This window comes from Lampetra fluviatilis, chromosome 15 (genome assembly GCF_964198595.1).
Source record: "Lampetra fluviatilis chromosome 15, kcLamFluv1.1, whole genome shotgun sequence".
Classification (NCBI taxonomy): domain Eukaryota; kingdom Metazoa; phylum Chordata; class Hyperoartia; order Petromyzontiformes; family Petromyzontidae; genus Lampetra; species Lampetra fluviatilis.
Window position 1 is genome coordinate 10959456 of NC_136289.1, and position 26132 is coordinate 10985587.

The following is a 26132-nucleotide window of genomic DNA, read 5'->3' on the forward strand; positions in this document are numbered from 1 at the left end:
TTCATATTCTCTTGTATCCATAATTCTCAACTCATCTCTGGACAACTGGTGAGTTGAATTTTGAATTAAGGACTCCATGGCATCATGTGCCAGTGGACCAGAGTTGTGCCAAAGGCATAGCCCCAAGCTGTACATGTGAAAAGTACCCGAAAATCAAACAGTTACTCTCTGGCAGGAGCATCCATTGCAAAACATACAATAACGCATCGCAGTGGACTTTGATCTGGTTAACGGATATCGACTTGGCAGTATACATTCCGACCTAAAAGAGGCACAGATTACCCATGAACGTCTGTGCCTGACGGGATGACTCGACCCTCGATACTGTATGCTAATAGGCTTATTTACGCATACCATTTTACAATAGTATTTCAGACACTGTACAGTTACAGGCCATAGTCCAAATCACCCAAAAACCACCCAATATAGTCAGATGCTGGAAGCCGAGCAGGCTTTAGCCTGGATAGTGGATGGCCCACCATGCACGAGAGATTATTGTTTTATGCTGCGTTGGCAGCGGTGCATAATCACAACTGGCAAAAAAAAACGCAACACATTTGTCTTAAATGAAAAAAAGCATATACATAATAGGCGACATTTCAGGGCAATGCCCCCCTGTTTTCATAGCAGGGGCTGTCACCAGAGAGCTTGCGCAACGTAATCCATTGTTGTATTGTACCATGCTCCAAAGTCTACGCGTCACACCATCTTTACCAGACTGCAATGACCACCGTGGCGAAGTATGATCAAGTAACCCCCCACGACCTACATTGTTAGGCCCTCATCTAGCAGTAGATAAACAAAAGGGCTGTATCTTTAAAATCTAGATTGAAAACCCATTTCTTTGAAACTGACTTTTGTGTTTAGTTTCTTGTCCTTCCCCCGCACCTCCGATTGGCACAGTTGGCTACGTACGGCGCGAAAGAATTTCAACATACATATATCTGTGTACAGTACAAGCATCACTTAAGTAAACTCCTACGCAAGCCAAAAACATAGTAATAATTAATAATTATTTTGCACGTTTGGTATTTGGGCCATTCTTTCAGCGCGAGGCTACCACCAGCATGCAAATGTTTTACAAAGTTTTGGCGAAAGGGAGGATTGAACAAAGTAAAGCAGACCTAAAGCAGCAGGCCCAAGCCAGACAGAGGCAAAATGAGGAAAGCATGCCAGGCTAAACAAGGGTACTACATATGGGGCAAGTTGGTGTATACGCAAGGGGCATGGGACTCGAGAGATATGTGGGAGGGATTTGTGTGTGTTTGTGTGAAGGAGGGGGGAGTTGGGTCGCGTGCAAGCCATTGGCTCCGAGAGAGAAGGCTACACGAGCTGAGACTGGGATTCCGATTGCCAAGGGCATGCAGGGAGCGTGGGCTGTGTGAACCAGCATGGCGGCTTGCAGTGTGTGTGTGTGTGCAGTGTGCACACCAAGGCTCTCACAGTCTTGGCAATTTCTACCGCTGCTACCGCTACATTACATCGTTGTGTAAAACTGTACATATCGGTTCAAAACAGCGCTATACATGGAAGGAGCATTGCTTAGTTTTAAGTGACCTTATTTCTTATGAGCAGTGAAATAATCACCGTGTAATTCCAAACTTGTGGCAGGCACATTGTCCTGTTGTCCTCTGTAGGTAATAACGAATAGTTGTCACCTGTCATCGCACACAGTGCATGTGCTAATCTTTAGTATGATCAAAGGTATGGTCTATTACTTCTAAAGCTTTAAAATATGAAACACTGACAAAAAGATTCGGGACCCATGCTGGTTTAACTCAATGTCCCAGGTACAGTTATGAGCGCCACGGTGGCAAGATGTTAAATACTTTGCCTGGTATATACAAAGTCATAGGTTCGATCCCTACCCTGACGATGCCTGTTGTATATTTGTGGTCTGTGTGAGTCTCTTTCTCTCTCTCTCCTCGTGGTCATGTGGAATTTTCTCCGGGTCCTCTGGTTCTAGCCTCCAAATTAAGAAATACACGTTTAGAGTTTTTGGTTGTTCGAAATTTCCACACAATAAGCCACTTTGTTGAGCTATCACTTGTGGCCAGGTCGCTTCTGAAAAAGAGTCAGAAAGCTCAGTTGGCCTTGCCTGCTAAAATAAATAAAATGTTAAATATGTTTACTCCTCTCAGTAACATCTGTGGCTATATATTGCCCAAGAGTACTATTATCAGTGGCACCAGTTAATCTACTTAAATCCTATTGTATGGGGACAGATTTTTCCCATTGTCCATGTGTTCTTGAATAAGAGGAATGACAATTTATTATTTTATCTGCTAATACGAATTCCAGCAGTGGTCTCTTTGAAGTTCCGTATACGTTATTTTCAAATATAAAATTCAGGAAAACCCAGAAGTGGCAGCAAATGTGTCTCCTTATATGCACATTATTTGGTGTTGCTGCACTGGCACAAGAGCACATGCACAGTTAACACAAAAAACTCATGTTGGTCAATAACACTGCCTTAAAATTAAGTAAATAGCACAAATGTTTAATTTCCTTCTTCGTAGCACGAATGATATGCTACAAAGGGCCACTGCCTGAAACGTTGCCTGTTGTATAGTTAGTTTTAAGGCCGTGTTAATAACAAACACGCAGTTTTTTTTTCTTATACACATTGTTCCCGGAATATAACCACACACAACATAATCAGGAGTTATTTTTGTGGGGGTGGAGGCGGTCGCACAGCACCGAGCGCATTGCACTATGAATCTGGTGTCCTTCAGTTGAATTCCTGTCTACAACTAACATCAGTGATGTCACAACTGGTCCTGAGCCCCCATTCAGCCACGTGCACTGACCAGCATGGTGAAGTATGGTCAAACAACCTCCATGACCGACACAGCATGGGCAGGGCCTTCAACAGCACACACATCGAGGGTGATAAGAGGAGTGTTTCACTGTGCTTATTTTAGATTCCGTCAAACAACAGGAAGCTCCAGCTGGGATACCCAAAGATGTACTTTGCTGCTGGGAATCAAATCTAGCACTCTGGGATTGTGCGCACCAAAGTCATTGAAGCAGACACATTCAGACATTTAAAAGACGAAATGTATGTATGTTGAACTTCTTTCACACCGTACGTAGCCAAACGTGCTAATCGGAGGTGCCAAAGACAGAAAGTACCTGCACTGATGTGTTTTATTGCGACATGACTAATCCATGTAAAATAATTTACGTTACTCCTCTGAATGTGGTCACAGCTCTTCATAGCGCATGATGCCATGGCAACTGCTGCAGCGCATAGCAACATGGATTGACTTCAATATTAATATGCTATTTCATTTGAATCGCCGATGACCGTTAACAAAATGTTAGTTTCCTATGTAATCTATCAGAGTATTTTTCAGGGCGGTAATGTATGCAATTCATCTTGAACTAAACAAAAATTTAACTAAACTATGTTTTGACTTAAAGCTTTCGTGACTGCACAAGTTCATATTCTTTGGGTCTTTCGGTAAAGTCACGTAGAAACGTCGTAGTTTTTTTGTAAAAAAATTACATTTTTGTTCTACGTGACTTTACCGATAGACCCAAAGCATATAAACTATGTTTAACTTTACCAGGTAAGGCCCAGTGACGAATATCGTTTTTTTTCAAAAGCGACCTGACCACGAATGAAGTGGTTTATCGTGTCGAAATTTATAGCAGCCAAATATGCGTGTTTCTAAATGTGGAGAGAAAAACCCGAGGACCCAGAAAAAAATCTAAATGACCACAGGAAGAACATGCAAACTCCAAATATACAGGCGTCAGGGTCGGGATTGAACCCACGACCTCCTGGAAACTAGGTGAGGTTGTTCACAGCTCGTCAGAGGTCGCAAACGGGTTTTGATTCCTTACCCGTACCCGGCCGCACCAAGGTCGCAAACGGGCAGAGGTGGGACAAAATCATTGTTATGCAAGTCCAAGTCGAGTCGCAAGTCATCAAATTCATGACTCGAGTCTGACTCGAGTCCAAGTCACATGACTCGAGTCCACATCTCATAGGTGGGACAAAGTCATTGTTATGCAAGTCCAAGTCGAGTCGCAAGTCATCAAATTCATGACTCGAGTCTGACTCGAGTCCAAGTCACATGACTCGAGTCCACACCTCTGCAAACGGGTACCCGTACCCTACCCGTACCCATACCCGCCGGGTACGGGTAGGGTACGGGTATCGGGTACCTGATTGCGACCTCTGGGATGAAGCCATGTTGCAGGCGCGGGTGGGTTGATTCTAGGAACTTGAATTGTGAGAAGAGACAAGACGTTGGGAAATGAGTGACAAACGGTGACTCACCAGTGACTCACGGCCTACACGTACCCGTACCCGGCCATATCAGGGTCGCAAACGGGTACCCGTACCCGGCCGGGTATGGGTATCGGGTAGGGTACGGGTATCGGGTACCCGGTTGCGACCTCTGCAGCTCGTACAATTTCCAGAAAATGGTAACTCGCCGACACACTTTTTGGCAATTTAGAAAGCGTTAATTCATTTGTGTATTAAAGCAACGCATATTTACACAGCTGTTTATTGAACAAATGTTTGAAAAGATTAAATAACTCCATAATCCGGGAAGGGGGGGGTTACGTGTGTTTGTTACATTTATCGATATATATCTTGGCATTCGGACATAATTGCTGTACCACGCTGCCATTTGCTAATTCTGCCACCATTTCGTAACATTTTATTGTATCACCCACTCTCGCACCACCTTTGCTATTCCAGGGAAGGGAAGTGGAAAACTAAAATGGGTGTTTTAAGTTACGAATATTAGCCATGAGAATTGGCCTTCATGGTCGAGGCAAATTTCACACACACAACAAAACTGGTGTGCAATCCAGGACGAACGCTCAGCACACAAGTGCCGTTTGTGCGATGTCACCCCCCCCACACACACACACAGACACCGCCTTCCGCGACAGCTTTACATTCGGCTCCCATTTGTAAAAGTCTTATCTTGGACGGCCGTAAAACGCAAGCACTACCACTACGGCACTCCAAAGGCAGCCGCGCTGTGCTACGCCCGCTGGTAGACAGGCGGGGAGAAGGACCCGCAAGTAGTGGTGGAAGAGAAGCATTCCCGACATTCCTCGCGTGTGTTGATGCATTTTGCCTGATGTCCCGTTCCCCCCCCACCTCCACGTGACCTACTGAGTGGAGGAGTCTGCAGGGGCGGGGGGCAGTGCAGTGTGGGAGGGGAGGAGGAATTCATCCTGTGACCGCTCCGTGTGGGCGATCGCCTGGGATACTGAGATACTTATGAACGTGGCCAATGGCCACGGCAGCCATTACAGACACAGTGCACATCGCTCCCGAGGACAATAATGCGAATTTCATTTAAGGGTGGGGGGGGGGGTTCGTTTTTAAGCAACAAATGAGCACAGCTAATTTTAATCATTAATTTATCAAACCCACCCACCGCCACCGCCAACCCACCACCCCCCCAATGCGATTTACACGTCCGTGGAAATTATAAAGTACGATGCAGAGATTTCTATTTGAATGTTTTTTTTACACTGTCTGTACAGTAGAGACTCAATATATACATATCATGTGCAGTGCATGAATACAGATGCTCAACACACACACACGTGCACACAGAACCTTAAGACTGTGCATGCACACTGATGTAATTGTATGAAACTGTATGGGTGAAAACTTTGAAATTATGTTTTTTTAAGCGTGCCGTCTGTGGCCTACATTTCAGTTAAACTAGGTCAACCCACGGGCAGACTAGACACACACATAAGCTTATCACAGATGGAAAACCTGCACTAATGTGTAATTTATCAGGGCAAATCCCAGATGAAGATTACAAGCAAGCACTCACTCAATGGAAAAATATTAGCGTCAATCACAAATAAATGAAAGAGTGTTCAGAATTATTTGATCGGGCGATTAAAAACACCACAACGATTGGTTGTAAACATGTCTATCATACCATACTGTGCTTCATTTTCACTCATTAGTGTGAAACGTGTCACATCTTAATGGATGGATATTAGCATAAAACGCTGTACGGGAGGGTAAGGTCAATCTATAGAGAACCTTTGAAAGGGAGGATTGTAAAGCGACTGCGAGGGCTGAGTCACGACAGCCTAGTCAAGACAGCCTGCAATGCCTCCAAAAAACATGCATTTGATTTCAAACTGTAACGAGCATCTTACCTATAATACATTTAAGGTTGTAACACGCTTTCCGTCAAAGTGATTTAAACAAAAAAATACGTAGAGAGACTGACATTCAGCAGGACACATCACTGGCAGATTTTGGCATACCCAGACCGGTGTAATACACATGCCTCCCTTGTCCCGAGAATATCAAACCTCAAAGGACTCCTCTTTAGGCAAATGAGAAGCATGGGAAGATTAGGCCATGAAGTTTTCATGTTAGTTTACAAAAAAATGCGTACAATATGTTCCTTTGCAAAAGCAGTCAACATTAATTTTGCAAATACCTTGGCCAGAGAGATAATTTCCATTAAAAATGAATTACACTCAGCTAAACTCTGCGCAAGGAGCATGAAGAGAGAGCAATGTATGGGCGCTGTGCACTAACCTCCTAGCGTCATTCCCGCCTGGATGCACTTGCGCAGACGGCAAGCTGGGCAGTTCTTGCGGCGGATCTTGTCAATGATGCAGTCGTTTCGGCCGGCGCACAGATAATTGTGCTGTCCTGCAAACAGGAAAACAATGTTTTAGAAAGCGACAGCTTAAGCTGTGCAAGATCGAAACGAAATTCACGAAGGTTGTCGTAAAACTCCTGTGATATTCATGCAGCGAAAAAGAGAAAAAAAATAAGCGAAATTACTTGGAAGGAAGAGCGAATAACAAAGGTCATTGTTTAGACATCAGAGAAGCGTGAAATGAAAGTGATAAATTCAGCTTTTCAAAATTCTCGCAGGCGTCTGGAAATATAATTTCATATTTTTGGATTGTAATCACCTTTGTAAGGCATGAACACAGTAATCTTACATTTAATTACCATGTAAAACTGGAGACTATTTTATTTCTAGAAATTACGACTTAAATGTATACGTGGTTTAGAAATGAAGCTCAAAGTCATTAAAATATATGTCCCCGTGAATGTTAGTCCGAGTCATTTTGTAAATGTAATAATGCAAAACAAGTGTCAAGACCATTAAATTACTTTTGTATTCAACCATAAATCATTTCACTTCTGGTGAAATTACTGAATGCAACTGCCCAGCACATTTGAACATTTGGTGACAAATAGTTCACTTTTTCTTTTAAATAACAGAAACGGCCAATGCCTTTTAAGGCAAACCCTTATATATAATTTTCTTTGTAAATTGAGGTCTTAATGCATTACTTTTTAAGCACAATTTGATAAATATAATCTCAATCTTACCAATCAGATCTATCACTGTTTTGAGCAGACTTGCATATCGGGGAGCAAATGTAACCTTGTGAATCCTAACAGTCTAGTTAAAAAAGGGCTGTGATCTGTCTGGGTAATAATTAATTCATTACTTCTTCTGCAGAAGCCAGCCCTGAATGGAACTGCCTTACTTAAAGCTTAAAGAGCTCCATTGCTGATCAAAGACATAAGCTCACCTGTATAATTAACATGTGAATTATTCAGCAAAGGTAAAAAAAATGATATAAATATTTAACAGTTCTACATTTTGTCTCACGAGATTCGCAGGACATCAGAAAGTGTATTGCTTGTGATCCAGCATTTGTGGTTATGTCTCACCACGAAATAATGTTTACAAGGCTACACAGTCTCATTAGCCTTCAGAATAAATGTCATGCCAATGTGGAGTGAACCTTAATCATTGCTAAATAGTAATGAGGAATTAGGATGATGGCAATGTGTTCAAAATATAATTCCTTGTGTATAGAGAGTGTTTGGATAGACGACCACCATACATAAAATAGATGCTGTAATGTTTTTTTGCAGAGACTACGTTACCAGCAGACAGCGGTGCAGCAAAATTCCATTATTGTACAACATCAATTGCTCCCTGCCTTCACCAACTAACACTGCACCAGCACGATGATGGTGCCGTGTGCTAGTCAAATAGCTCCACCTCTGTGAAGTGGTCTTCATCCCCAGAAATTGATTGAAAAAAGGGCCCATATATGTTCATGCACAAAAAAGTCACTTAAAAAATGCTTATTCGCATTTAGCTTTTATCTGTACTGACAGATTAAAGTGTTTATTTCCAAAGCACGTGGGACTGTAAGCAGCCAGTTTATTGTACGACATATTTATTCTAATGCAAGCAATCTCTCACTTGGTGCCAGATGAATAACGCAGCGATAATAGAAAAATATATGTGCACGTTGAAAAAATGCTTAGAAATCTACTCAAAATTTGTGCCGAATAAATTAGCGTGTTGCAGGTGCGCTAACGCCACAATCCAAATTGTGCTAATGATAGTTTAATAAGGCAATTCCGATTCCTATCATTAATACATTCGACTGCATTTCAATTGGAAGTGAAGGCTTCATCTGTGTCTCAATCGAGCGCAGGGGCGGCAATGCACAGCCACAGAACCGACAGCATCAAACGGCCCAGCACCTGAATGTGCGTTCGTTATCAGTGGATGTGTTGGTGCATTCCTTGCACCTCCGATTGGCAATGTTACAGTGCGAAAAAAAAGTTAAACATACGTACGTACAAAAAAAAATTCCGACCTTTGCCCACGTAGACCCCTCCTCTCACCAGGAGTATTTAACAACAGCAAAGGAATCACGGGGCTGCGATGTAGAAACTGTGAGTGGGCATTTCAGCCATTCAGACGGCAGAAATCATTTGTGGCCAGGTTGCTTCTGAAAAGAAGCTAAACATAAGTGGATAGTTCTAGATTTGAAGTTTTCGTGACTGCAAGGGTCCATACTCTTTGGTTTTTTCGGTAAAGTAACGTAGGTAAAAAATAGAAAATAAATTCAATCACGACGTTTCGGAGGCAAAATTACTGTATCACTTGATACAGCAATTATGCTGTGACGGTTCCACCTGAAGACGGAAGCTTGTGTTGCCTCCGAAACGTCGCGATTTAATTTATTTTCATTTTTTTACCTACGTGACTTTACCGAAAAAACCAAAGAGTATAAGTGGATAGCTCAGTGGCCTTTACCTGGTAAAATAACAAAACAGGTAAGCAAAACATTAAACTTTCCTATACTTTGCACTCCTATCGTGTTTTTTTTTATTGTTTGTTGCTGTAACGTTCTGACCTGTTCTGACCTGCCCCGACTAGATATCAGTGAAAAAGAGCATCATAGCTCATCGGATTCCTCCAGTGTAAACATTCTGATTCTGTAAAATAAACTCACGCCAAAAAACGAATTTGCTCTTGAGCATATCTCTCCACATTATTCTTTGGTTCTTTCGGTTAAGTCACGTCTAAAGATAAAATAATAAATTAAAATAATAGCGACGTTTCGATTGCAACACAAGCAATCATCATCAGGCATAAGAGAAATAGCAACAAAAATCTAACTAGAAAACTATAGACAGACATACAAGCAGACAGACATCACAAGGACACACAGAGAGAGGACACATATCGGCACAGAGAGAGGGGTCGTTTCTGTGACGGTCCCTTAAATATAGGGAGGGGGGGCGGGGACGGAGAGAGGGAGGGGGCAGAGAAAATTAGCATATCAATGAGTGGACGGCAACGTGTTGCTGCTGCGCAAGTAAGATGACGACGTGGCACGGCACGCAAGCTTGAAAATTAGGAGAAAGACACACTAAATAATTCCTGCAGTCACGAAAGCTCCAAAAATTAAGATCTCTCCACATCCTTTGATCACAAATACATTATGGGTTTCACCAATTGTGGCTCATGATGAGAATTGGTCTGCAGCACTCTCGTGGCTGTTAAACGGAGACAACAAAGAGTATATAGGTCATTTGGGGTTTGTAATGAATATAATTATACTGATTGGGATTTTGGGTCAGACCGCATTGGTAAAAATGTGTCATGCACCCTCCACCGCCTGACGCACACAATGAATAAACTTGTCACGTGAACGAACTGGCCGATTTATTATCCGCTCAGCACACCGGTGTTGTTGGTGACCAATCAAAAACATTTAACTGGGTACAGTGCTAAATTGTTGCAAGAGAAATCCTCAACGTCGAACACAGATTGGCGCGCTTGTTTACGCGACAGCTTTATTAACCGGCTGTCTTGGTGGAGGGGGGTGTACAAGACACATTTTACTCGCACGATCTGACCCAAAGATCAATTATGCATCGTAATGTTGGTCTCGAAAGCCTACGTGTTAAATATTTAAACTGAACGACTAGCCATGAAGAAAAAATATATGAGCCACAAAAGTAGGCCACGGATTGTTTTGGTCTGTTTTGCTCTGCGCCTTCATAATGTGCTGCCTAAACAAATAGCTGCAGGCGATTAAAAAATTGGCAATAATCTTCAGGGAGCGGCAAACGAACTTCACAAAAAGCAGGTGTGGGAATGTGAACGACTACATTGTCCATTGCCCATTAGTTTGAGCCCAATTAGAGAGTCTGCAAGTACTGTAGTTCTGCAATGATGATACACACAAGCAGGGCAATGGACAAATAATGACTCAGAAATGGACCGTATGATACATTGGGGGACATTTTGGAAACTGGTCTAGCAAAGTGATTAATTTAGCAAATAACAGCATCACCCCTTTGCCATGGTAGAATACTAGAATATTTGGAGTTTGCGTGTCTCTCTCCCCATGGTCATGTGGATGTTTGACCGGCTCTTCCAGTGTTTCCCTCCACATTTAGAAACATGCGTTTAAAGTATTGGGCTGCTATATATTTCCACATAAGCCATTTCTTGGAGCTATCCTTTGTGTTCAGGTCACTTCTGAAAAAGATCTATATAGCTTAGTGGTCCTTACCTGGTAAAATAAAAAAAATAGTTAACGCCTGTTAAATCTATGAAATTATATGATATATGGGCTATGTAGCAAAGCCACAAAAAGCGTTGTCATTAAACACTTTCTTAAACTCACAAACACGTTTACTTGATAATTTGCTGGAAGGACTATTCATAATCACCATGAAGTATGTAATAATGGTAATGAAAGGCTGTTGCTCTAACTTAGTTAGCACGTCTTGAGCGGTTATTAGGATGCTTTAATTCCTTTACGGCATGCGAACGCCTTCGTGCAGGCACATGATGTATTTACTACTGTATATTGCAAAACAGCTTTGGCAGTGTGAAGTGCACACTAAAGTGGGTATCAGCCTATCACTAATGCACATGCAGCCACAAACGTTTCTCTTCAGAGCTAACTTGTTGATGCTATATTCAGGGTGTTTAATGTGTAGTATTTATAACAACACGCTCATTGATTTCAAAAACTGCACTATCTCTTTCGCAGTCTCCGAATGTGGCTGATATTGCAATGCTGATCCGTGCATGCAAAGCAAAAGTAGTTTACTGTAGTTTTAAGTGCCAAAGTGAAACCCTAACCCTTGCAGTATCCTAGCTATGTATGCTGCTCAACATGGGCAGTGTCCTACTTAACTGTGTTTTATTTATAAGGCAATTATTGGCAAAAATATGGAAGATTATTATATTACAAGAATCAGACAAGGAGACGCGCTGCTGCCAAAGCTATTCTTCGTGTTTATAATCGTGATTTAAAAAAGCATAAACATAAATTGTGAACGTGTTGACCATCTCATCATTTGCTGAAGACTTAAGTGATCATAACGTCAAATGGAAATTAACTGCAGGAGTGTATTGAATAAGCAAGGCTGCAAAATTGAACCCGAGATAAATGAGTAAAATAAAAGTAATGCATGAAGATATATTGATGGAGAGAATGTGGATCTGTGGCAGTGGCGAATATTTGAACCGGTCCTGGGCCTCTCCTAGGTCGACAAAGCCTCAACAGAGTGCCTGGTGAGGTGTGTAAACATCGCCACTGGGGAGACAAAGGTGGCCAGGCGTGGTGCTGGCCACCCACCCCCCTCGTGTACCATGCCGGCCTTCATAGGTGCTCGCGAACAGCACTCGCCCCAACAGTCTGTTAAGGCTGCACATGTCATCTTTGTGTCATTGTCTATGGCAGTTATTGAACGCTGCCCAAATAGAGGTGGACATGATGAGGTTTGAGTAAGACTCAGAATCTTTATTTATACTGGACAAATTCGATGAGCTATGAAGCTCTTTTTCACACATGTCCAACATACCAGTGTACCTAAAGATGTTTTGATTCAATATACATTACTAGCAACGATATTTGAATCGTACACAAGAAGATTGAGAATAAGATTGGAATAAAAGCTGAAAAGTGCACAAAAGCAGCATGCATAGAATTATACTGAAGAAGCGGAACACATGAAGCACAGCATATATGCAAAAGTTAGGCAAATCATATTAACGGATTTAAGATAAGTGGGGCTTGTGCAGGACACATCACTGGAAGGGACGATGACAAATGGTCGAGAATGACGGCGGGATGGCAGTCAAGTGAGAGAAAATAACAACCACCATGGGGGATGGACAAATAAGATCAGCTCGTGCACACCAGCTACGTGGACTATTGCATCGTGGTACCGAGAGCGTGCGAGAGGCTCTCATTCAGCAGTGCATAGATCTTGGCTGGCGACGATCGTAACTGCCCTGAAAAAAAGCCCATTGTAATATCGCTGACGTGCTGCGAGTTCGCAACGGTACTCCGCTTGAAGGGGACCATAATATATACATTAAGGGCTATGTGACACCGTCCTGTTTACTGAACCAGACACACTGAGCCCATGTTTGGACACAGCAATACTCTCAATCAGACTGTGGCCCCATGACAACTAAATACACATCTTCCTACTGTGCCTGCATTAGTCGTATTAGGCCACGCAAAAGCCCATATAATGAAGATTTGTTGTCCGATGACATTAACAGGATTAAGTCCTGTACAAATTCATCCCCCCTCACCCACCCCCCCCCCAAAGAATAGAATTGTTGATAATTTGGCACCGACATTCGAATAAATAATCGATTCTCTTTGGTCTAATTTTTACATCTAGTTTGAAATATATATTTTTTTCTCTCATGTGTACAGGTTTGTCTGTTCTACTTTCCTAACTACAACAGAAGCATATGTTGTTTCAGCGTCATCATCAGCAGCCATGATTTGTCCACTGCTGGATGAAGGCCTCCCCAAGCCGCCACACCATCACTCACGGTCCCACAATGCAACAATCCGCCCAGCACTTGCACACGAGCTGATCGAAAATTTGCATCTAGTTTTCTAAAATCATTAATGATCAATTCTTACACGCACGACTCCGCCGTGCATGCAACATATGGATGGGCAATAAAATATATTTCAGCGATAATTAAATGCATTGTTAAGTGGCCAGTGAGTACGACGGAGTTACTGTCCAGGATATGTGTGCACGAAGCTCTCCATATTTTGACGCGTGTTTTGTTAAACTGGTAAGAAAGACCACTAGCCTTGTCGCGTACCTTCCACGGCACGCTTGAAGAACACCTTGCAGCTTCCACAGGTGAGCACTCCGTAGTGGCAGCCCGAAGCCTCATCGCTACAGATGAGACAGGCCTTCTGCGGAGGGACTGAGGACTGTGCGGGACTGAGAGAGAGAAAGAGAGGGGGACAAAACCTCACGTTAGCATTCTTCACCAACACAACCTCGTCAAAACAATCACTGCCATGTGCACGTAAGCATTATTGTGAGCAATAAGAGACTCCAGCGATTCATTACGGCCATCGTGAGTAAATTAATAGCTTATTTGAATGCTTCCTTTTAAAGTACAAGTCATAAAATGAGAATACAATTGAGACGCACAACGTTTTCAATTTGCATAGCCTGCAACACATTTACAACAAAGTTGCATTCCAGTAATACAAACAAAACAGATGGAAATATACATTTTGCCAAATCCTCATTTAGTTCTATTATGACACTATTAATTATGCTTTATCTTCAAGGTCTTTCAATATTAAAACAAGCTCATTACATGATGTTTAAAACAAGAAAATCACCTATTCAAATCATGAAAAAAAAAGCATCAAAATACTAAACTTTCCACAGCTTTCGCGAAAGAGCAGAGCATCGGTGAAAATGTTTAGTCAAAACTGTAAATTGGTTGTGAAACTGGGCCAGTCTGCATTATTATCTACCTATCAATTGGACGCTAGACACTTTGTCCAAAGAAATTGTGCCTCGGATAAGCGAGGCACGAAAAACATGTTCTATACAAGTTGCTTAAATCGCACACAGTACTTGCGATTCGAATGAAGTAACATTCTCGTGAGAGCGTTAATCAATGTAAGAATCAATTTATTTCCTATAAATAGACTGGAAAGCGTTTTATTGGTGCTGCGTGTTAATTTTGAGAGTAAAAGGTAGGTTAAAAAAGGGAAGAAAAAAAACCCACGTGGAATTTAACATTCATCGTGTTTCCACTCGCGCCTAGTGGCCCAGCCACATGGAACACACCTTGAACAAGCGTGCCGGTCACTATGCATCAACCGTGTACCTGGCACTGGACGGGTTGGGTGTCCGGTTTCTCTCATACAATCCCAAAAACACATCATCCAACAAGTACACGCGCTACCGGCAATCACAACAGCCACTTGTGTGCACAACGCCCGTAACATCAGCAAATCAGCAGATTTTCCCCCCTTTTTTATTAAGCTATGACAACTTTTAAACGAAGGCACAAGAAGTACAAACCTAACTGAAATAAAATATGCGAAATCAACTTGCAGACGCAATTATAGCAAGCATATTCCCTAATGTACGAGATTCCCTGCGGTCTTAACCGCATCTTAAAAAGTCTACGTACAAAAAAAAATCCGGTGACAGTTTGGGTCAAATTTGGTTGCCCACATCAATTCATGTCACGTCCAGTGAATACGGTTTGCGTTGCTTCATTAAATGTTATCTGCCTTTTCAATTTTCAATTGTTATTCATGAGCAACGACCAGTCCCAGGTGAATCTTAATACATTTGAATAGAAATGATTTTCAACACACCTACACACCTTCCATTGTATCCCACCAGTGAAGTAAGGAAACATTAAAACAACGATAATGAACTACAATGCACCCCAAGATAATACTTAACTGCGATATCTTTTTCTTTTGCTCTCAAATAATTCGCTTGCGGCGCTATAAGCTGCTTATCTGGATCAGACACGCAATGCTCTGCAGGCCACTTGCACATTGATAAATAATGTCCTCCATATTTAAATGCAACTTTTGTGTATTACAGGGACTCCTTTACTTACAAACGAGTTAGGTTCCAGAGGTCTGTTTGCAAATCCAACTTTACTCCTGTCGATTCCAAATATGCTGTACGCCATGTACACGAAACATGGGGGAATGGATTTCGATTTAAAGCTTTCGTGACTGCAGGGATTCATCTTCTTGGTTCTTTCGGTAAAGTCACGTAAAATGGAAATAATAAAATAATAAAAATAAAACATAATAAAATGAAATAATTCTCACTATGTTTTATTTTTATTATTTTATTACTTCCCTTCTACGTGACTTTACCGAAAGAACCAAGAAGATGGGGGAATGGCTTTAAAAGTTGTATAATCGCCTTTGGATGTAGATGCCACTGGTTTCGTGGTCTGCAGATGGAGATGCCACCACCACGGCGGTGGAACTCACAACCTCTCGTTACAAATAGGCAACTGGACATATGGACAGGTTTGTTTGCATCTCTGAAAGTTCGGAAGTCGAATGTTTGTAAGTAGGGGAGTCCCTGCATTAGATAATCTGCTTGCAAAATAAATCATTCTAAATGCACGGTTGCGTTATTAAGCACGACTTCAACATTTAAAATGTACCCAACCACACTTTTAGAGGTGTAACAATGAATCGATCGATTCTGACGCTCACGATACGTGCGCTCAATTGCATGATAAGCATTGTACAGCTGTGAAGAGTGACTACATTATTGACCACGATGTTGAAAAAAGGATAGACCTCTTGCATCAAATTGAGAACCTCAATCACTTTTACTGCATTGTAATCTTTATTATGACTGCCGCGTTCACTCGTTGCGTGATATCAAATTACTAAGAGCATTGAAATAAATGAGGGAAACTTTAATTAAAATAGCTAGACATTACAAGTCCCAACTTGCATTTCAATTTGGGGTTATTCACATTGGGAGAGAGAAAAATGTGGCGGTTCTGTTGTCATTCTCAGCCACGGTTCATCCACTGCTGGATGAAATCCTCCCCACGTTGTCGCCACCCATCACAGTCCTGCGACGACACGGTCCATCTCACTCCTGCGGATGAGCAGATCTCGTCACTCCACCCCTGCGATGGTTATCCTCTTGGGCGAGTTTCCCTCTTTTGGCTGCAATTCTGTGACCCCAGCCTTGCCCACCACGTGTCTTGCCCTACCCGGCCCACCTACATTCTTCATGTATCCTATCATGTCTCTTAACTTGCACAACTCCTCTCACCAATGTGTTCCTCTTCCTATATCTAAGTGTAAATTCCCAAAATGCTTCTCTCCACGTGTATTTGCATATCCTTTAGCTTGTAGTCAGTCTGTGCTTCCAATCTTTGTATCATAGCACGTAACACGCACCGATTGAAAACATTCGTCTCTAAGCATATTGGTATGGTTTTTTTCCATTCCTATTCTATTTGTAAATCTTTTTATTTTTTTATTTTACCAGGTGAGACCCACCGAGCTAAATATATCTCTTTTTTAGAAGTGACCTGGCTGTCACAAATGGTAGCTCAAGATAGTGGCTTACCACGTGGAAATTTATAACAGTCAAATACTCTCAACGCACGTTGATTCTAAACGTGGAAGGAAAACCCGGAGGACCCAGAGGAAAAGACACACCACTACGGGGAGAGAGACACACAAACTCCAAATATACAGGCACCAGTCGAGATTGAACCCACGATCTTCTGTATACCAGGCAAGGTATTTAATATCTCGTCGAGGGGCCCACATTACCAAATATACTTAATCGAACAATGTATCATGTCATGCTGCTCCAGGTCGTATGCACGTACCTTTCATACTAGTACTGGTTTCCCGCGACCTTTTTTTGAGCACTACTATGAATATTTTATCATAATATTATACAACTTTTCCAAGAAAGATTTGCTTTAAAAAAATGTACTCCACTTTTTACTTGCGATTTTATTACATCTTGGGGCTGCATTTTTGTTTCCGTAAGAACGCAATCTTCAATTACACATTGGAAGCCAATAGGGAAAACCGGGTTCAATTTACGTGACGTCATTTTACGGACAACTTTTGAGGAACGTTTCTGTTCCGTATATCGACTGACGTCTACACTTCTGTTGTGCGTGTTTATTTATTGAATTTTAAAAAATATTAAAAGTACTCACCATTTAAATTAATGTCGTGTTATAGATTTATTACGTAATACTTCACACAGTCCCATTGTCAAACCACGCAGTTGCCGGTCATGGGGGTTGACTGAACAGACCTCGCGACAGCAGTCAGTGCGGGTTGGTGAATGGGGTGCCCAGGACCGGTTCAGTTATCGTTCGCCAACTAATTTCAGCTGTGACCGGGAATCAAACTCAGGTCACCGGGGTTCACAGCACAAGTGCGCGAAACACTCCGTGTGTTTCCCCACAATACTGTACTCGTCCATATTCCATAAGCGGACTCGGTGACATTATTATTGTTGTTGCTAAATATAACTGATCAAATACTACAACGTTCAAACAAATATTAATTTTATTTAAAGTTATTACGGATATGAATGTCTCGCCGCTCCTTTACCACTAGCTGTGTGGTGAAGAGGTGGCCCTGCCCGTTTCACTCAAAGCCCCCATTTGTAGACAAACTCAACGTTCACATTTGCCCTCCAATGTGCTTCGAGGCTGTTACCGCGTTTTGTTCTGTATTTATGTCCGACGTTTTTATGCATATGTTGCGAGCCCCGTCTCCTCAGTACCTTAATTCACGCAGGACAGAGCTGTTCAGTACAGTCGAAAATAATCCTACACCCTACGTACACTACAAATGAAACATTCAAACTTTGCAGTTTGCAGCCATCAAATGGACATGGAATCCACCTTGGCGATGGATATTTTTCTATTTACTTTGACCGTTGGCTGCAAAAACGGTCGTCATTCAACCTCCCCCTCCCAAGTAAAAAAAGGCCCTAATGGCACGAATGTTAACACTAAATGCTTTCCATTTTCTCCAGAGACGAGACTTTTCTGTTCCACTGAAAGCCAATTATAATGACCATAGCTTGTATTTACTGGGAAAAAATGTCAAACTTGATTGCGAAAATGTGTCGTAAACACCTGAATGATATTTACGCACCCCTCTATAGGCATGGCGACTGATGGGCGGCATAGTGCAGAAGGCATTTTGTCAGCAAACACTGTAATATTATACTGGTAGGAACCACCTGGTTCCACCAGCCCACAGGGGATTATTGTGTCCGTCCGTCGTGCATCCAAAAATGGGAGGGGTGGGGCTGGGTGGAGAGGGCTGGGTGGAGAGGGGAGGGTGGGAAGGGGCTGGGTGGGGAGGGGCTGGTCACCCCGTGGTGCCCTTATAAAACTCAACGTTTAACCTACTCACGCCGGCTTGTGCCCGCCCTCACAGTCGGGCATATTTGCGGAATACATCACGCCGCCGTTGACCCTGGCCATTGACCGAGCAACCCAACGTTCCTACCAGCTCCCTCCGCAGGAATGTGTTAACGCAGTGTCAAAACCCAAACTGCACATTTCACGTTACAACGACGCAATTCACTTCACTTCACCTCTGCACTTGTTCAGCGTTACAATTCCTACGAGCAACACAGCTTTTGGAGAACGCACGCAGAAGCACTGACACGCTGCTACACAGCACACAGCTTGAGGCTTGCAAGTTAGAACGGACATTCTCTCTGAGCAACAGGGGTGTGGGAACAAGTTCCATCTCATACGTGTTAGGTTTGCGTATTAACTTAACTTGTTACACGAGTGGTTTTGTTTACTTTCACGAAAGTTACAATGGAATAGAAAATAATGTGCCGACCTAAAACAAGGAATGAGTAATCCTGTGCAGGCACCTTCACAAAACCAATGGCGGAGCCAGGATTTTCAGGTAGGGAAGGCAACCCCTCCAGCAATGAAAAATTATAGGAGTTGTTAGTAAGTAAGGACTTACTCCTTGGTTCTGCCAGTGCACAAAACGTACATAAGCCTAAACGGCAAAAATAATTGTCATTTGCCAGAATCAAAAGACCAAGTAATCTTAACATATTTGACGCACGATTTATGTTTGTCTACGAAACATTGCGCGCTTGCAGATGCGCTTCTGCGGCCGTCTGGAACGCTCTTCCGTCCGATATTAAAAAGTGACTGGAACTATGCACGTTTCAAATCTAAATCAAAAACGAATTTCTTTAAAACTGCCTTTTATGTTTGGTTTATTGTCCTTGCCCCGCACCTCTGATGAAGTTCAACATACATGTGAAGGGAGTTGCCATGGTGAAATGGTCACACTGCCACTCTAGTTTTGAGTCCATCATCCCAGTGAGAGAAACAATAGTGCAAGTTTCCTAACCCACAGACGATCGGGTAGGTCACGTGTGGGCACGCCCACCTCTTCCAAGACGTCCGATTCACGTGTCAGAGTAGACCAAATACTCCCCAAAAATCCCCTCTATAGTGGAGGCCCTTCTGCCAGCAGTAGCGTGAGCAAGCAAAGCAATTGCAGGGTCGCGCCTTCACCAACCTGCTTCGGGACTACTGCCAAAAGCGAATGAATTTTTACTTCACTGCAACCAGCTGGCAAAGACAATGGGAAACGTCGTGTTAAGTTACGCGATGTAGATTCCCAATGTAAGATGAGTAATAATCGCTGCCCAATTAACTCATCCTGCACGGCGATAATGCAGTGGCTTCGATAAAGAGAGTGCCGCTTAAACTTTGTAAAATACTTTAAATATCCGTTTCTTTTAATGCGATGGAAACGTCTACAACCAAGTGCAATTTTTTCGATGCTCGTACTGTATAAACAATAACTGTCCTTTGTCAATCCACTGATGGATGAAGGCCTTCCCCCATGTGTTGGTCAGAGGATGTCTAAACATACTTCCCCATGCTGGTCAATGAGGGGTTGGTGCAAAGGGGCCCAAAACCCGTTCAGATATCATTTTCGCTGTGGTTAGGAATCAAACTTAGGTCACCGTGTTCATAGCGCAGTGCATGAACCACACTGTGCCAACACTGTTCAAATACTAGATGTTTTGTACGTATGTATGGTGAACGTCTTTTTCGCACCGCTAAGAAGCCAACCGTGCTTAATCGTAGGTGCAGGGAAATGATGTGACTCTTGGCAATTGTTGACATGTAAACATTGGCCCTATGGTGGTAAACGAGTGAGGCATCAAATAAACAAGTGAACTCACAGCCAAAATATACATATACGGTACTGTTTCTTTACGCGAGCTATGTACACAATTTGGACTTAACTTAAAATCGCACTCTTTAAATTACATGTTAAATCGAGTCACAACTTCAAGCGTACATTAATTAATTAAAACTGTACGTTCCCTTTTATTTTACATTCGCGCACCAAAATAAAATCTCCTGGACATTTGCGAAGAAGAGAGCTCTGGAGCTCATCAGATTCCTCCAGTGTAAATCAAGATTCTGATTCCGAAATCGCGCAAATACATCGCCGCAAAGCACCGACGACACTCCGACGCAAGACACCGTTATGCAGTTCACAACTCAAGGGGAACGCTACGACGTATTCTTCAAAAGGGCTATTTGACAAAAAAAAGTGTTCACTTTCGTATTGTAAAAAAAGTAGCCGTGCTGTGAACGGGAAGCAAAGGGGCTATGGGACACGCCGTCACGCCCGATGGGGCTGGCGGAAAAGTAAGACAAACTTGGCGGCCTTCCGTCCGCCAGCTGCGAACTCGGCCTGGGAACACGACGCTCGATAGACACCTGCCGCCACCGGTGAACAAGCACGGCGCGCAAGCCCGCCGCCACATTCACCACCGCACCTTGCCCACACTTTAACGAGGGTGTTGTTGCGTACCACCGCCATTAGGGCATGTTTACAACTTTGGACGACGTGCAAGATAAAAATAACACGTAATAAACATTCTCTTTCAAAACAATTCGTAGCGCTCAAAAGTTATTTCTCAAAAAAAAAGCCAATGAAAATTGTGCCACTTCAATCTATTACAGCTGAGAAAATGCATTCACCCAGGATGCGAATGACGCAATTTACAAGACTGCCACCAGCCCCCTATTATTTTTTGGAGAGACGGATGTTTGCAAAGCGTAGGGTTCGTCACTGTGTTGGTTAACATGGTTAAGCATCTTTAGGGCAAGGCTCTCAAATGAACAATTATCCAGCAGTTTTATTTACACAGGTGACACCTCCGTTGCTTAAGGCAAATGCAAATACAGTGCATAAGGGCTCAACAGTACCCTAATCTCGATAGGATCATGCTGAGACGATACCTTTACATGCTCTGATCATCCCCAAACATTCTAGGTCACAACCTCACTGCCACATTGCTAAAGGAGGTCAGTGATATTAAACCTAAAATTAAATGGAATACATGGAGTAAACAATGTTTTCCCCGGTGACTGCACATTCAGCTTAGCGATTTATAAATTCACATGTTGTCACATCATGGTACATCTATCTCCCGTGCTCCACCAATGTTTTCCGAACAATGGTAGATCTGACAACATGCTTACCATGCCAAGGCTTCAGTGGTCAGGTACATGGTAGAATTGGCTTGCATAGATAGTATTTAACATGTGGCCTGTTGTGTAATCCACAAGAAATGTTAAGAAAACTGGGCTCAAAAATCGACAAAATGGGCTTCAGAACATAACCTTAAGGCCCCAAAAAGTGCAAACGTAAAAAAACATTTGCTCTCTTTTCCATTTCGTTTCTTGAGGGACTGCCACACACGGCTCAGATTCCCATGACATCACGTAGTTTGCCAAAGTATCCACAGAGATCCTCTAGAAAATTGGGAGCGTGGTGACAAATCAAATATTCGCGCGAGACAAAAGCAAGCCGTTTCAAGACTGACTGCTAGTGTTGTGTCCATGTTATACGTCTGTTGGGCCCGATCCGTTCATTATTATGTGTTGGAGAGAAAATACTCATTGTAAATGTTGTTGATTTGCTCTCCAACACAACGGTGTTGCTGTACTAGTAACGAATTGGCCACGTTCTGTTTACGTGACAAACCTTACTAATTGGCTGTGTTGGGTAGTGGCGGGTTGAACAACATATTTATATTTACGTGATCTAACTCAAAAATCCTGGATTATGAACCACATTCTTGTTCACAAAAGTCCAACTCCACTGAACCACATCAGCGGCTAATATTCTTATAGGTAGAATAAACATTGGTGGTTTGTGAATTGTGGGCTGGGTTAGAATTGTGACAATTTCCAGTCGGGTTTGGGTACACTGGGAATATGTTCCCTAATATATAAATAATTGACAGCTCTTATAAACACAATTTATGGAAGCTAAATAAAGCAATAATGGTTATTCACGCTGTTGTAAATTTGAATATTGAAAGAAGTTATTGTACGCAGGAATGGGAGTTGGTAAGTTGGCAAAGGCTCCAACACTTAGTGGTCCTAAAAATAAATAATATCAGTCAGCAACAGGTTCTCATGTGCATTCTTCTCTGCACACGAAACCACAAAAATGCAAAACTACAACTATGATTGCAATCCTCGAACGTGTCACTATCACACACAGCTTCAAATACCGGGGCCTTGCAATTGCCACTCTTCAAAACGACATCGCACCACAAACGCACAGCGACCAGACCAACAGCTTGTAAAGAGTGTAAAAAAAAACTCTGTCGATAAAAAGAAACAGCACCGGCACTCGACTTAAGCGTCAACCAAACGGCCAATCCGAGAAGAAGTATTAAGCCTCGCAAAAAATGTAGAGGTGTTCATATTTAAGGAACGTGGTTGACTGAGTGATTGAGTGAGTGAGCGGGCAGTTGAGCCAGTGGATTTCCTGTCAACGTAAAAATCAGCACGGCTATGGCAATAAAAAATACCCCCTGTTCATGCAATTATTCTACTACAGTGCAAGCAAAGTATGACACATTTTATAGCTGGATCAAAAGCTTGAGAAATGTCAGAGGCCAACAACAAGTTTGGAACTTGTTTACGGCTCACATTTTTTTTAAACGAGGGCTTGGTCACCACCGAACGCTCATCAACAGGCGAGGTTTAATTTATGTTGAAAGCTGCAGCAGCAGGGTGCAGTAGCGTGCAGAAAGAAGCACATAGTGGCTCCGACAAAAGGCGCTGCTGCTGCTGGCGGTGGTGGGATATACTGTAAATGTTGTTTCTGGCGTTTCATAAATAGGCCAAGAAGTGCAGTGAGCAAAGGTTGGCACGAGAGTGAAGATTTTAAAAAAGACACAATGCTGGAAGTGAAAGACTTAAGATACTTCGAGAATATATTTTTATTTCCCTCCCCTCCCCCCCCAAAAAATGTGTTTTATGAATATCGGAGCCATACCCTTTACAAACGGCGAGCGGTGACCATAAATAGACGACGTTGAAAGTGCACGTCAAACTGTTCTTGAAATAAATGTAGTCAAGAGGTAGAGATCTGGTAATATCTCCGGTATGATACTCTTAGGTTTTTTCGGTAAAGTCACGTAGGTAAATAAATAAATAAGATGAATACAAATTATTTTTAATTATTTCTATTATTATTTCTATTTTTTTTTATTTTTACCTACGTGACTTTACCGAAAAAACCTAAGAGTATGAATCCTTGCAGTCACGAAAGCTTCAAATCTCCGGTATGAGCTTGTCCGATAAAAAAGACTTGTGTAGTATCTAGACCACAAATCATGCCTTTCCTATAGTTAATTGCATTTGTTATGACGACTATCATCAGCAAATCTACAATGTATATTTGCGTTGCAGTCTTCATTTCTCCAAATGTTCACAAACGTACAAATTGGGAAAATATGGGCTAAAGAATATGACCTGCATCCGATGCTGTAGAAATACCATGGGCATGTTTGGATTGGGAGTTGAAAACTGACAGATAGTCAATAGCACAGATGGTTGGGGGGGAGGGGAGTTTTGGACTTCATCAGAGGAGAATGAGCAACTTCCCCCTGACTAAAAGTTCACTGGAAACTTCAATGGAAATCCTCGGTTGCCAGAACAGGGAGGGCACACAGTGAAGAGCAGAGTAAGATAAGAGTGGAGAGATAGGTATGTGCATATCCATGGAGGAAGCTATTTAAATTGACCCAGGAGTGGACTGAGAATCAGTGGTGGGATTTGAGTATTGGGGTGATGTGGCATTGATTACTTGCGTGGGCGACAATTCTACTTACTGGACATCTGTCAACAAGAGCTTTATAGCTCGTCAGATTCGTCCTGTAAAAATACATATTCCTATTAAGACTCTGAAAAAGCAGCATGTTTTGGGATCATCTAGAGCTTGGAATGATGGATTTGTGGACACCGAGGAGAAGAGTTGCTTGGAAATGCGATGACGGCATGGATAAGCGTCTCCAGCAGCAGCTGGGGTAAGGAAATAGCAGATGCGAGAGATGTTGCGTGGATGGGACGTACAAGGTCCTGCAGAATTGAGATGTGAAAAGAGAAAAAGAACGAGATATCAAGGGCAACTCCAAGGTTTCAGACACAATGTGCCGTAAGTAACTTTGGCGCAAGCTTGTCTCCTCATCCAATTGCCCTTCCCAAATCTATTGTGCTAAATTGTTTATGAAATCTCAGTAAAGCTGCTCATTGTTTGAAAATTGTTATTCATTATAAAATTATTTCCATTTTATCCAGGCCTTTGTGATAGTTTAAAAGATTGCACAATTTAAACTAAGTTAAATGTGCTTTTAATAGTCTACAGAGGCTAGGCATGATGGTATTTGAAAAGCGATGACCTTTGCTAGAATATGAACAAGTACATTCTTGCTCAGTGGTGGAGAAACTTACCCAAATTCGGCTTGCCTCTCATGCGGTTTGGTTGGGCTCTTAGTCTTCATTAGAATTTATATAAATGCAATATGAGGCTAATGTTATAGAATTCTTCCAAGCTAGTTTTATCACCATTTTGAATAGAACAATTGGTCGAGGCATCATTCCACGCATGAGGTAAATTCATTCGTGTGTCAAGATTTAGTAAAAAATAAATGTTCACAAATTTTCTTCAAACGAGCAGTTCCACTTCTTTGATAATCTCCACAATTAAACAATTTTTTGTCCAGAAGCTTTCCTTTCTTTCCATACTGTGAAGGGCAAGTGTGGCATCTGGAACTTCCTCGTAATCATATGAAAATTAGTTGACTGCTGGCATAAACGATATTTTTTTCAATACACCAGCATACAATGTCCACAAATGTTAAGAATCTGTCATGCGTTATGATCCTATCTCTCTCTCTAAGGCATATCTCATTTGGAGAACTTATTAAACAGAAGGCTACAAAGTTAGGCTCAAGAGATATATATGACCAAAAGACAAGTCGGGTAAAAAAAAGTTTGCTAAAACAATAAAAATGCCAGTTGGAGGGACGAAACTGGAAAACACTTCACAGACTATGGAGATCTATGGTAGTTATTGGCCGTGGACAAAGATCAACAAGATTATCAATAGAGACGACGACAAGCGAGATCACCGATATATTTTAGGAAATTCAAACTTTATAATAATTAGGCAGACCGTAATCAAAAATAGATATTGCTTAAACGCGTAACGCGACTTCAAACACGCCGGTTTGCTGCATTTAAGCCAGCTCAGAAGCTGAGCACCAACCGTGACCAAAGTGAATAAAACAAGGAAGTGATCCACTCGCTTTTAAACTCACAGGCCGAGCCATCATTGCAAGATCACCAACGCTGGGTGTTAAGGTATGCAGCAAGCAGAGAAGCGCAGTGGCTCGGAAAAAAATACAGATGGGGTAGATGTATGTATATTGCTGAACTTCTTTCGCATCGCACGTAGCCAAAGCGCGCTGATCGGAGGCGTTGTTGTTGTCGTTGTTGTTGTTTAATAAACAAGCCAAAACTGTGCAGCTGAGCGGAGACTGGCACAATAGTGAATAGAGAAAAAACTGTGGAAAGTGAGAAGAATGAAACACACGTGTACACGTTGACTGT

General features: G+C 42.2%; 1 protein-coding gene across 4 annotated transcripts in view; it reads right to left on the reverse strand.

Annotated features, from left to right (window-relative positions):
* NR3C2 (nuclear receptor subfamily 3 group C member 2) overlaps positions 1 to 26132 on the reverse strand; it is a 91780-nt gene that overhangs the window by 50430 nt on the left and 15218 nt on the right. For 3 of the 4 annotated variants that reach the window (XM_078863217.1, XM_078863216.1, XM_078863218.1), the window contains 2 exons: positions 13443 to 13579; positions 6554 to 6670 (listed from right to left, as the gene is read on the reverse strand). In XM_078863217.1, coding sequence (XP_078719343.1) covers positions 6554 to 6670; positions 13443 to 13579 — 254 coding nt within the window. The remainder of the gene's footprint in view (positions 1 to 6553; positions 6671 to 13442; positions 13580 to 26132) is intronic. The other variant, XM_078863219.1, reaches the window with a different exon arrangement.